The sequence below is a fragment of the Euprymna scolopes genome, chromosome 25 (genome assembly GCF_053919585.1).
Source record: "Euprymna scolopes isolate OS-2025 chromosome 25, ASM5391958v1, whole genome shotgun sequence".
NCBI classification, from domain to species: Eukaryota; Metazoa; Mollusca; class Cephalopoda; order Sepiida; family Sepiolidae; genus Euprymna; species Euprymna scolopes.
The window spans coordinates 25,541,667-25,555,477 of record NC_136506.1 but is presented as its reverse complement, the minus strand read 5'-3'; the positions used below and the strand labels follow the sequence as shown (position 1 = coordinate 25,555,477).

General features: G+C 35.1%; 1 protein-coding gene across 2 annotated transcripts in view; it reads right to left on the bottom strand.

The window, feature by feature from the left end:
* LOC145247299 (chitinase-3-like protein 2) overlaps positions 1 to 13,811 on the bottom strand; it is a 134,168-nt gene that overhangs the window by 49,458 nt on the left and 70,899 nt on the right. For both annotated transcript variants that reach the window (XM_080108922.1, XM_080108921.1), the window contains exon 2: positions 1,005 to 1,083. In XM_080108922.1, the coding sequence (XP_079965048.1) occupies positions 1,005 to 1,065 (61 nt within the window). In that variant the 5' untranslated portion in view covers positions 1,066 to 1,083. The remainder of the gene's footprint in view (positions 1 to 1,004; positions 1,084 to 13,811) is intronic.

Here is a 13,811-nt window from a genome sequence, read left to right as displayed (position 1 = left end):
GACAAACTGTTGCAAAGGCAAAACATAAAACACTGAAACCGCATATCTAAAATTTTTCTAACCACAACCCCACCCAAGCCTCCCATTGCCACATCACTGCCCCCCCCGCAAAAAGAGTGAAACCAAATAACCAAGTAGAGTGAAGGAGGAAGGAAAAACCGAGGAACTGACCAGCCCCCCGCCGGATAAGTGCGAAGAGAACTAGGATCTTGGGGAGGCCTATTGCCACTCAAATTCCAGTGAAGACCAATAGTCGCTGCCAACGAGAAATTCATGGCAATCAGCTGGTGCGATAATGCAAATTTATTTGCAAATGTTATCGAAAGAGGTAGAGAGTGCTGAAAACTTGGGAAGACTTGTTGCCACAGCTTCCAGGGAACATCACAGGCTGTTGTCAAGAAGATATCTTTGATGACCTGTATGAAAGGTCTCTGTGATCCAATAATATCAGACTCCAGGAAACACCACTAGTTGTTCTCAAAGAACATTCTTTGACGATAGTTTGTGTGAATACTCCTAGTGAGTAGATAATAATAAACCACCGGTATCTACTTACATTAATGCTCATTCAATTAATTCTTTACGATTTTAGAACACGTGTGGTTTATTTAACCATGGTAATCTAGTGGTCTACAAGAACGAAGAGAAAGAGAAACACCGCGAATAAAATAATTTCTAATCAAATTGATTACTTATTTAACGTTGCGTTAAACAATTTCAAACGCATCTTCTCAATTCAACCGCTTCTACCGAACTGACCAGAATTATATCATCTACTGTCCTTGTGGTTTGTTTTACGTCATATCCGACTAAATGTTATCGACTTTCTTTCTCACGATTAATAGCTTATACAAGAAGAGTTTCGTGACTCCCTGCCAGGAACGTTTCCTGCTTAAAAACGTAACATTTATCTAGGCGAATATATTTTACCTAATATTTATGCTAACAAACATACACATCTATATTTAACACGCAAAGGGTGTGTCAAATCAAGGGCATCTTACCTTCGTAGGCCTTCGATATATCTACCATGTAGAGTAAAAAGAAAAGCAGTCGCCGCCACATTGGAAATTAATAACAAAACTGTAAAAAAAAGAAAAGAGAAGAAAACCATAATTAGTATATATATATTTTTTCAAATCAACTTTACGACCGGGCTATACCGGGAGACCCTGCTAGCTTGGATAAATACTTTTGCAGTTTTAACAAAGGAGCTACAATAATATCAAAGCGTCTCCATTTACGCTGAACATCTACAGAATGCCAACGTCAATATATTACATATGAATGAGTCCTCTGCGGAATTTCCTCAGGTCCTGCTAGTAACAATTAAACAACAATCATTCGGAAGAAAGTAGGTATAGGTGTGACGCACAAAATAACACACATGCTATCTCTATCATATTAATATATAGATAATGACCTCCTTTCCACCTGTCTGATTATTCTACATACCAAATTTCAAGCTTGTAGATTAAAAATGTGTTGAGTATATAGGATAGAAAGTGTCCTCACACACACATATACTTTTTATATATATATACACTAGCATATGTACCCGGAATTGCCCGGTTATAAACGTAACGTTAATTCCTTTAAAAAATGAAGTGAAAGGGACGGAGAGAAACTGAAACATGTGCATGCGAATATTATTTTTTTCTAAACAGTTCCTTTTTTGCAAGTAAAAACAAAAAACTCGAGCTGAGATCGAAACCAAAATCTAAAGACAGTGAGTCAAGTACGATAACTATTAGGCCGGCTCGACACGTTCATTAAAAAGGTGTTCTGACCTACGTATTTAAAACAATCGATCTGTCATGTGAACCATCCACGCACGCGCGTTCATGAAACAGCAAACAGATAAAACACAGACGACCCATACATACTAATTTTTCAATTTTAACCGCTTAGTAAATGTTTTTCTGGATGTAGTATTGCGCCGTCGGATTCAGGGTTGTACTATTGTAATGTAAAGAACACGCAGAAAAGGTTCTAGTACACTGACAACAAAAGCTTAGACAGATATATAAATAAAAATAAAAAGGTTATGTCAATGTTTTTTAAAAAGACACGAAATCACGCGAGCAGGATTTTTTCCCTCTTTTGACACGATAACAAGTAACGTTCTTATTTTTTATTATTTATCTATTTATCTATTTTCGAAAGAATGACATGTGCAACTGGAGAAGGAAAAACAGAGTTATGCAAAATATGTGTCGAGAATTGTCTAAAGTTCCGACGTTTTTTTTTGGCTTTCACTTTAATAAGAACGTGAATTTATGAGGTGAATTTATTCGACACAATATGATTTAACTCAAAAAAATAAATAAAAGCTAGACTTAAGAAAGGGGATATACAAGCCCTTCAATAAAGATAATAACACACCATCTTATATTAATACTAGATCTAACCATCCAAATTGCATAATTAAACAAATACCTAAAACGATTAACACTAGGATTAATAAACTTTCGGCTAACAAAGAAATTTTTGAAGCACACAAAATAATTATACAATAGAGCACTAGAGATAAGCGTATATAGTGAAAAACTCACATATGTTAAGAAGGAAAATAAAAATAAAAATAAATCTAAGAACTGAGGCCGGAAAATAATATGGTTTAATCCCCCGTACTGCCAACTATCCAACATAAACATAGGGAAAGTATTTTTGAACCTAATAGATAAGCATTTTACCATAAATAATCCACTTAGGAAAATATTTAATAGAAAAACCATTAAAATAAGTTACTCGTGCACTAAAAACATGGACAGAATAATTAGCACTCATAATAGTAAAATATTAAACAACTCTAATAAAAATAAGGTTACAGTAGACAAATGTAACTGCCAAGTGAAAAATAACTGCCCACTGGACGGTAATTGTAAAGTTGAGTGCGTGGTTTATAAGGCCACGATCCACCCAGAAGATAATAACAGGGACAAAAAAGTTTACTTCGGTATCTCCTCCGGAAACTGGAAACAGCGTTTTTATGACTATAAACATTCTTTCAATAACCCAGAACTTAAGAAAAAAACTGAGTTAGCTAAACAATTGTGGTTATTAAAACATGAGAACCGATCCCCAGTGGTTTCATGGTCAATCCTATGTTATTCGGATGTTCCAAACGGCTTTAGGCAGGGATGCAGTTTATGCCTCGAGGAAAAAATAAGAATCCTGAAGTACGAACACAATAATCTCCTAAACAAACGAGATGAACTGATGCCCAGATGCAGACATAAATATAAATTTAAAATAACCAATAACTCCAGATCCGACGAACAGATAATTCTATAACGGTAAAGAGACCGAATTTAATACCACTAGATTATTTACGATAAACCCTTCCACCCCACCCCACTGGCAATTATAGTGTTGTCCGGTATAAACTCGACAATAACGACTATGATATTTGTTGTCCGAAATTTAAGTTGGGTGTACGTATTCCGAATTACCTGTTTATCCAAATTACTTATAAATAAATGAGATAGCATTAAGAAAAAAAAATTCTGCAGATAATACATCAGTTATTAAACTGACATAAGTCAAAAAGATCAAATACCACCACTAGACATTATTAGATTTAATATAAATAAACACAAAACTTTAAAATAATAACTATTTTATTTATTCATTTCTTTATGCGTGCTTGAAAGTACTTTTGTGTACGGGATGAACAAAAATATATATTAACCGAAACTAAATACGTCCTATATAATTGGGGGCGACTAATAATGCAATTTTCTGCATCTTAATCAATAAGGAAGTGAAATATTAGTGAGCAAAATAACAAGGATCGCTATAATCACCAATAAAATTAATTACATAAAAATACATAAAATATTAACTACATAAGACTCAATTTTTTGAATTCATAGTAATATATTACAAATACAATATAGAAAATTTAAATGTATTATAAGATAATATTTATTTCAAACTAATTTTAACATGAAAACATACAGATAGTTTTAAAACTTTGTATATAACTTTTTTTATATATCTTTTAATAGACTTATTTTCCATGACTCAATTAACTCCACGACGCGCGTATAATCTTCATTTTCTATCCCTTCCCTTCTCTTTCTCTGAGATTCTAGACTAAATTAAACCATATGACAGGCAGCGGATGGTCACTCTCTTCCTTCTTTTTTCTTTCTTATTCTCTTTCCCTTACGTGCATCCGATTGTCAGTTTATTTCCTTCTCTCTATATCCGTATATTTCTCCCTCTTCTTCCTAGGTTAGTAAACGCGTGTCAAGTCATTTACGTGCAAGAACGTGCATTTTAAGGTGTGTGTGCGTGTGTGTGTATGTGTGTGCGTGTGTGTGTGTGAGTGTGTGTGTGTGTGTGTGTGTGTGTGTCTGTTGTTACGTCGGGTTACCGGACAGTCGTTAAGTGTCATAATGTTCTTGTTTTTTTTAAAAAAATCCCTCCCCTACTAACTTAATTCCCACCCTCTCTATAAAATGTATTAAGTGTATTGCTACTACCACCCCCTCTGGTTTTTGACGGTCGGGGCCCGATTCTTTTTCTTTCTTTATTTCAGTATCAAAAATGTAATTGTCTAGTTTAGATGCTTGAAAATACCATAAGGTTGAAATAAATTATTGCATCGACAATTATGTAATTTCCGTGTTATATTTTTATGTTATATATATATATATATATATATATATATATATATATATATATATATATATATATATAGAGAGAGAGAGAGAGAGAGAGAGAGAGAGAAAGAGAGAGAGAGAGTGAGAGTGAGATAAAGAAAGAGGGCATACGAGCATATTTATTAGGATAAAAGAAAATGTAACATCGTCCACCCCTTCACACAGAATCAGCACCCCATCTTTCCTCCATCCCTATACAAATTCCCCGTTGCAGTTGTTACAAATAATCAAACAATAACAAAACCCATTGCAATTACGAGTGTGTCATTTGCTATGAGGTCAGCGAGTCAAAAAGCAATAATATTGACGCAACCCTGTTTGTCTTTAAACGACATTTTAAGCTTCAAAACTTCGCTCAAATGCAAACATTTTTTTTGTTGCGCAGTCAACCCCGATCAGAGAAAGAAATCAGGCAAGTTGCCAGAGGGGTGAGGCGTAGAAGGTGAGACACATGTGTTGGCATTTGGGTGGGAGGGTAATGCGATTTGGCGAACCTGTGGTTGCACTGTTGCTAAATATATTTCTTTAAAATGTAAATATGCTTTTATCTGCTCGTACACACCTACGGACACATGTGACCCATGACTCGCTTGGCAAAGCACACTAAAGAATGGTGATACGGCGAAACAACTCCTCGTGGATGACTACATTTGCTCAACACTCGTAGAAAAGGAAATTTCACTTTATTTTTTACTTCCTCTTTAGGAAGTTAGGCAAAATCTCAGGTGTGTGTTTGGCGAAAGTGTTCTTGTGGAACGAACTAAATTCGAACTTGACAAAAATAGGTTTTTAGTCCGTGTCGTTAACCACTTAGCTACTGTCAACGACGTTTAACGTAAGACAGCGCTTTGTAAAAGAATTAAGAACTCTAAGCAGTCAACAACGCAAATATAAACATATATAAACACTAGTGTGGCGCCCGGCTTTGCCAGGTCGTGAAATACGCTTAAATATGATATTTTAATTTGTCCAGATTTCGTAGGAGTTGTGATTTCAAAAGTGAAAAAAAAAAAAAAGTATTTGGGTGCTATCAGCTAGAATTGAAACCGGAAGCAAAACTGTAGCATTCAAAGCTGGTGACGTTACCACTGTACCAACGTAACACGCATATAAACTGATTAAAATGTACAAGATGTATAACCATTTTTTTTTCAATTTTCACCCCTTTTTGATCCCTTAAAACCTATTTTAACCGGCTAAAGTCCCATAAAAGAACGATCCAGTCATTTGAGGCCCCTAGCACCGCACTGCGACTTTTAGTTTCGTATGAGACCGAGTTTGAAAATATGGAGACAGACAAACAGACAGACATAGCGACCTTTATGCATTAGATTATTATTATTATTATTATTATTATTATTGTTATTATTATTTTCGTTTATTATATAGCGGAGCTGTAAGATGTTCTGCTTGCCGACAAAGCGATCGGGTGTCGAATCTTCAGCTTGATGCACGCGTTCATCTAGCCACAACAAAGAACTGCTAAACGGCAAAAAAAGAGGGACGAACAGCTGCTTTGTCGACGAAAAACATCCGTAAGGATCAAATACGCCTCATCATCTCTATGCCACCGAAGCGACGTTCATCCCAGGCAGGTGTAACCAGCTTCTTCTAAAGGAGAAAGTTTCATTGGAATATCAAATTCACAAGCGGTCCCCAGTCGCATGTATATATCTCCGCCATTGAAGATGACGACTTTAGGTTTTTCATATTCTTGCAGGGAGATCTCAATATCCTGCTACATATTCTGGTATTCCCAAATGGTCACCCATCTAATACTGAGCAGGTCCAATGTTGCTTAACTTCGATGACTTCGATTAACTTCGATGAACTGGTGTGTCAACGTGATTATGCCGAATGCTACAATACTTACAGGCACAAGACACTGTAAATCTAATTTATAAAAGGCTATATATCTATCTGTCTGTTTGTCACTCTCTCGCCATATTTTCAACCTCTCTCTGTGCCGAAACTAAAAGTCGTAGAGAGGCGCTAGGGGCCGCGAACGATTGGATTTTTTACGAACCGTTCTTTTATGGGTATTTAGCCGGTTAAAATAGTTTTTGAGGTGTAAAAAATGAGTCAAAATTAAAAAAAAACTTATACATTTTGTACATTCATCCTAGTTTATTTTGATCGATTCTAATTCGAGTTACGTTGGGCTAGTGGTAATGCCATCATATTTGAAGTCTTCGGTTTCGATTCCAGTTAATGGCGCTCAAATACTTTTTTTTTTAACATTTGAAATCACGAATCTATAATTATACTAGCAGTTCCGCCCAGCTTTGCTCGGGCCCTATGTACTGTTTATAAGGTTATGTGCATATGTATATATTAAAAAGTGTGTATATGTAAAGTAATGCATTTCTGTATAATACTCTTCCTTAAATACCATAGAGAAAAGACAGACAGACATTTTCACTTTTATAGATATAGATAGATAGAAAGATAGATTGGATGCAATATATAGTAATGGTTTTAAAAGTATAAAAAAAAGACCCATGTGCCACCACCGAGAATCGAAACCAAAACGTTCAGCTCAAGTTCTATTTTGCCGTTGCCGTCAATGACTGGACTAAGAAAACATGCTTACTGCAAGGCTACAAATTAAAACATGAACCAATAGCAACTACGTTATGCATTCGTAATTCCGGCGTTCGACCTTCACCTGACAAATTTCATTTTTTTAATTTTCACACTTTTGCTCCGATTTCTTCGGGCTTAAACCCAAATATAAAGTTTTGCATGGATTCAAATACCTTATATATGAAGTTTCATGTCTATAGACCAAAAACTCTAGGAGGAGTTTGGTAGGCAAAATTTTTTAAACAAAAATATATATGTATACATAAATAAATATGGAAACAATTTTGTGCTTCCTGTAAACTTTTTACGCAAATATTATGCAAGTATAAATCATGTAGAATATCTACATGAAAATAATTACACGTAATAGTTAACTAAAGATTATTATCCCATAAGAAAACCGAAAAAAACTAATAGGGAATTGATTAAAATGAATATTTAAAAGAATATGCAAATTAGCTAGATCTTTTGCAGATGGATGCAATTGTACAACCCATAAAAAATGTATTTTCTTTTTAAATAAGTAGAAAAGGGTTTTTTAATATGAATATCAATACACACAAAAGAAAAACGAATTTATAGAAGTATAGATATACGAAACCTGGACAAATTAAAAGATCATATTTAAGAATAATTTACGACCGGGCAAGGCTGGCCGCTCCCCTCTCGCTAAAGACAGTATAAAATATCGTTAAAAACATTAGACTAACCAAGTTAAGCATCGTTGAGCCTGGCAAGTATCAGATGGGTGACAATTTTGTGAATGCTAAGTGCTGTATGCCATCTTCCCATGATCAGGGCATACATGCAGCTGGGGATCACTTAAATATTTCAATTTCCCTGTAAACTTCCTCCTTCTAAGGAAGCCGGCATAGCCCAACCACACTAGATATTACCGGTTTGTTTCGTATGCAACACGTGATGACATTGAAACAAGATGGGAAATTGAACTCAAGTGCTTGGGTCAGGTTGGACGACCATCAAGTGGACACTACTGGTTTGGTGTCCAAATCTATTACAGGTGATTGTGTCAGGGAAACATTGACCTTACATGGCATTTTTACTTAGCTAAGCTTTTGTAGCCCCTTCCCCTGCTCACAAAAACCTAACCCTAACCCTCATCCTTTTCTCTGCTGACAAAAAGAACAAACAAAACAAAATAAAAATGTATACGGCTTTATTCGGTTGTAAAATTTACTTCAATGCAGCCAATTCATTTTGAAGAGGTTTAAACCGCAAACAAGTTTTTATTTATCTCCTTTTCACTACGGTAAGGTTGGACACAAGGCCAAGAAAATGAGATTTAAAAGTAGAAGAGCAATCTGACCGTACAAAATTTTTTCGGGAAGCTTCGTTGGGATTCCTCAGCAGAGGCATGTTGCTTAGCCTTTTGGCCAGAAACAAAGTGTAGTATCTGTTCTGATACTACACTTCACTTGTTCTGTCCTTGATCAGTATAGGAGAAATCCTTCTAGACTGAGGCAAGTTTTATTTTTGTTCATATCCAGAATGCTCCCTTTTTGAGGTACTGGATTTTCCCCACATTAAAAACCGACCTTGTGTCTAACTCTCGCCTCGTCGGGAGGCAAGTAAATAGGAACAATAAACTAACCTCTTTTAAAATGTCGAGCAGATAAAATCTGTAATGGTGGACCTCCTAGAACTGCACAGGGTAATACTTCGCAAACCAACAGAAAAGAAGCAAAGCGTTAGTCGATCTGATTTTGGTATAAATTAATGTCCAGTGTGGAGATTATGACTCCCGTTCATTACAGCTCATTTTCTAACAGAAGAAAATGTTGCTACTCTCTCCCTACTCTATCGTAATTTCCGCACAAGACGCTCTTACAAGGATGAAGCAGAGATCTGAGCACAGTCTGTAAAATAGCGCGCTAAATGACATCAACGCTAAATAAAAAAAAGACTATAACAAGAGAACGATCATGTGAGAGACGAGGATAACGTTCGCAATCACGTGTGATACGTGAATGACGCTCGAGAAAACGATTACGCGATGGATGTCACAGCGGTAACGCGAGAATCAGGAAATAAATGTACAAAACAAAAAAGCTAGTTGAAGTTCTTTCCTATTTTTGGTCGCTTTTTTGACGAAATATACAACGTGTTAGTTCCCGGATAACGTTACAAGTCGAGCATCTTCTATGGAATTCACGATATAGTAGAGAGAGAGAGAGAGAGAGAGAGAGAGAGAGAGAGAGAGAGAGAGAGAGAGAGAGAGAGAGAGAGAGACTAGCAACGTTTTTTTTTCTGCTAGAAAATGAGCTGTAATGAACGGGTGTGATGATCTACCCACTAGATTACGAATTCGATTCTGAACACCTCCTCAGATGTGGCAGCAATACTCAATCAATGTTACATAAGTTAAAGGTTGCATCATGCACAACAACAAAATCCTCGGCGTCAAAGTTAAAAACTCGTTTCTTTCGTTTATATTTGACTTTTATTTTTCAAACGGTCGTGTGAAATAAGAACCGAAGAAATAAAAAACAAAAACGTCTGTTCGTTTATTTCCCGTATCAGATTTATGTTGTATTTATTTAGGTTTATATTGGCGTGTGAAAAAAAAAAAAAAAAAAAAAAAAAAAAAACGAACAACAAACTATATCAAGAGTTCTAAAACAGATTGATTACGTATTTATTGAACGCGTTTAATATGACGTCATGGAGATGAATGATAATTTTATCATCTCATCCCTGACCTCTCATTCTCGACCCCCTCTTGTGTTAAAAAAATTTTTTTTTAGTGTCCTCCTTCGCCCTCCCCTTCTTAGTATACTGCTATATACACCCGTGCCGATAGGGTTCCTATTTACAATGCCTCCCCCACAGGACAGAGTTAGACACCAGGGCCGTTTTTTTTTTTTTTTACACGTAGAAAAGAAACAAGAATTAAAAATTGTCTCAGTCGTGAAGGATTTATCCTCCACTGAGAGAGAGAGAACAAGAAATTGAAGTGCAGCATCTGAAGAACAGATATTACACTTTGATCTTAAAAAGCTTTATGCACGCGAGTTGCCACGGTCGAATCTAGTAGGTTTTAAGGGTCCCGCAAAATAAGCAAAGCAAAAGAAAACATTCGGGACGACAAATCTATCTATATATAAAAGTAAGAATGTGTGTGTGTGTGTGTGTGTGTGTGTAAGGACAATTCTTAATCTATATACTCAACGAATTTTTCATAAACAATCTTGAAATTTGGTATATAGGGTATTCAGACACGTAGAAAACTTTTTAATTCGTTTCCACCCGGAAAAAGGGCTGCTAAGGGGTAAAATTAAAAATATTGGTACGTGAAGTCATCGGATTATATTCGGTTTGCTAATTGTTTCACGAATACGCATGCATGAATAATTAACATTACAGGTTACTTATGTTACGAATAAGTAGTTTGAAAACGCCTTTTAAAGAATGCGTCATGCTGGTCTAATGGTTATCGTACTTCACTCACTGTCGTAAGGTTTTGGTTTCGATCTCAGCTCGAGAATTTTTTTCTACCTACAAGAAGTGGACGATTTAGAAACAAAAAATCATAATACTCGCATGCACATGTCTCAGTTTCTGCATTAATTAAAATATAATTTTATGCGTATTTTACGACCGGGCAACGCCTGGCCGCCTGCTAGTATATCTATAAAAGTTAGAATGTGTGTGTGTGAGGACAACTTTCACTCAACCTATATACTCAACGAATTTTTGATCTGCAGAAATCTTGAAATTTTGATAAAAAAAACAGGTACTTGATGTATTAAATATTTATATAGGTGTGTTTTTCATGCCTGTATCATCCCAAATTCTTGTTTTAAAACGAATGAATTCTCCACGATTATTCAATCTATACTTAAACTAGACTTTATAATCCGCTAAAACCAGGTAAAAGTTATAGCCCGTTGAATGGGTGCCGTATTCTAAATTGATGACTGGATACGGTTAAATTTGTACTCAATTTTGCATTAAATGCTAATCACTATTAACCCTAATTAATCCCTAACTCTGCATTGAACAAGTACATAATACATAGTTCGCTGTACCGTATTATAACAAAGGACCATACAAAAATTCAGCTAGATCGGCTCAGTAGTTTCCGAAAAAGTTAAGCATACAGACAATGAGAAATATAATATAGATGTTTAAATAAACTCCAATAGAATGTCGAAAAACAGACTCCAAATACAAATAAAATCCTTCTAGGATCCTTGAATCGATCCAGTAGATATTTCACTGCTGATGCAATTCTCTACCTATATAAGAGACAGGTACGTCAAAGGATGGAGTATTGTAGACTTTATCCTGCCTTGAAAGAGTTCAGAATAGACTTCGTAGCCTAATGGGGGATGCCCTTTTGTCTTCCCTGCAACCTCTTTCTCACAGAAGAAACGTTGCGAGCTTGTTTCTGTTTTATCGTTATTTCCATGGGAAGTGCTCGTCTGAGCTCCAATCTGTAGCCCCCTTCGCCAAACTTTCACGGGAAACACTCGTATAGCTGAATATACTATCAATTGTTTCTCCCATTCTTTATTTGTGCCTAAACCTAAGCGTAAATTCCATGAACAAAGTTTCTTTCTTAGAACTCTCTTCTGTTTGCCTGCTTTCCAGCTGACCACAATTTTGTCGTCTTCAAGTCCAAAGTAAACAAATTCTTGATGAGCCGTTCTCCTTAAGTAATCCAATGTACCAAATTTACACTACTAACGATTACTATGCTATTGTTCCATTGTCTACTGTACACTTATTAACCTTCATCCTCGAGTGGCCTCTGGGTCTTAAAAAGTGGGTACTCTTTTGTAAAAAAAAAATAAAATCCTGTATTATTTGGATTACTCGGACGTTAATCTCATTATGTTTCAGCCGATCTAACCTCTGGCTTTCTTCAGGTGCGTCTCCTTGAACTCTGAAATCTTCTATTTTGAATAGGGTGTAGATTGCTCTCGTTACGTCAGCCATGACCTGGTAGAAATAAAGTAGTTTGATATAATTCTTTGTATTGCCTGTACTGAAGAGTGAACTTTCAACCTTCAAAAGGCTGTCACTTAGAACTGATTATTACTGAGCAAGTTTATTTAAAAATAATATTTTTCCCATGAACAATTCTTGCATTAATTTTATGACCCTTAAACCTATTCTTGTCTTAGGCATGTTGAGAGAGAGAGAGAGAGAGAGAGAGAGAGAGAGAGAGAGAGAGAGAGAGAGAGAGAGAACACCATAGCCAACACCATAATCTCTAATAAGAGGAAAATAAGCAAAATAAGGGATAATAATAAGTCAATATCGGATGAACGGGTTGTAGAGAAAAACTGTAACTGCAGAATACCTAACAATTGTCCGTTGGATGGCAAATACATAACCTCAGAAATAGTGTACCAATGTGAGATTAAGGGCGATAATATTAGGAAGGTATATCTTGGAGCCATGGTATTCGTCTTTATGGAAAGGTACAGAAACCATTTTGTATCCCTAAAAAGAGAGTGAAACTAATAGAGAAGGCGTTAATGATAGAAGGGGGGATGGTACAAGAATCAACACTAGAAATAAAAAGAGGAACACAAGTGCATTAGGTGATTGGGTCAGAGAACTTCATAAAAACAAAAATGATTTTGAATTGAAATTGTCAATTGTAGATAAGGTTAGTAAGTATAGACACGGGAAATCAAAAAGGTGCAATCTGTGAAGGCTTTTACATAGTGAATTCTAAAGAAGAAATATTAAATAAAAGGCTGGATAATATGGAGTTAAATAGCTAATTATCGTGTAAATTAGATATGATGAATGATTCAAATTTCGCAAGCAAATCTGGAATCTAATATTCTACACTAGAAACACATTAATAGAAATAAAGACAATGGATTATTAGATAAGAAATCTAGATCTATAATAAGGCTTAGCAAAGATTAGCAATATTGCTTCTAAACTGGGAACACAATTTTAGCTATATTGATGGTGAAATAGTTTCTAGATCAATGAAATAGCAACATGAATTCAACAATAAAAACAATATTAGTAATTAAAAAATGGGGATTAATTTATACTGTTTTTAGATCAGTAAAACTTGAAAAATACTACCTTTTTAAATAATATTCTTGTTTTGAAAGACTAAATCCAAAAAACAAGGCGAACCTCCACTTTTATTGGAGTAAAAAGTACATGGAGCTAAAGATTAGATTTATTATTAGAATACTTAATAATGGGATATGTATTATCATTAGATAAGTATTTAAGAATTTAATTACCGAATTGATATTATTTGAATTAAACCCATACATATCCTTATAAAATTATGCTTGGATGGCAAACGTAGGTTAAATATTAGGTAATTAAATCAGTATCATGGTTAATATATGCATTACAAACTTATATTTTGAATATTTTAGCCAAGATTTAATTGGTTTTGTTTAATCAATAAATAAATCATAAATGCATATTAGGAATTTACCAAACTTAGAATCCTTAAAATGTCGAACAGCTTGAGTAACATCCCTATCAACGTTATGGATACATATTAGGATTCTGGTAACTTATAATTTAACTAAATCTTTA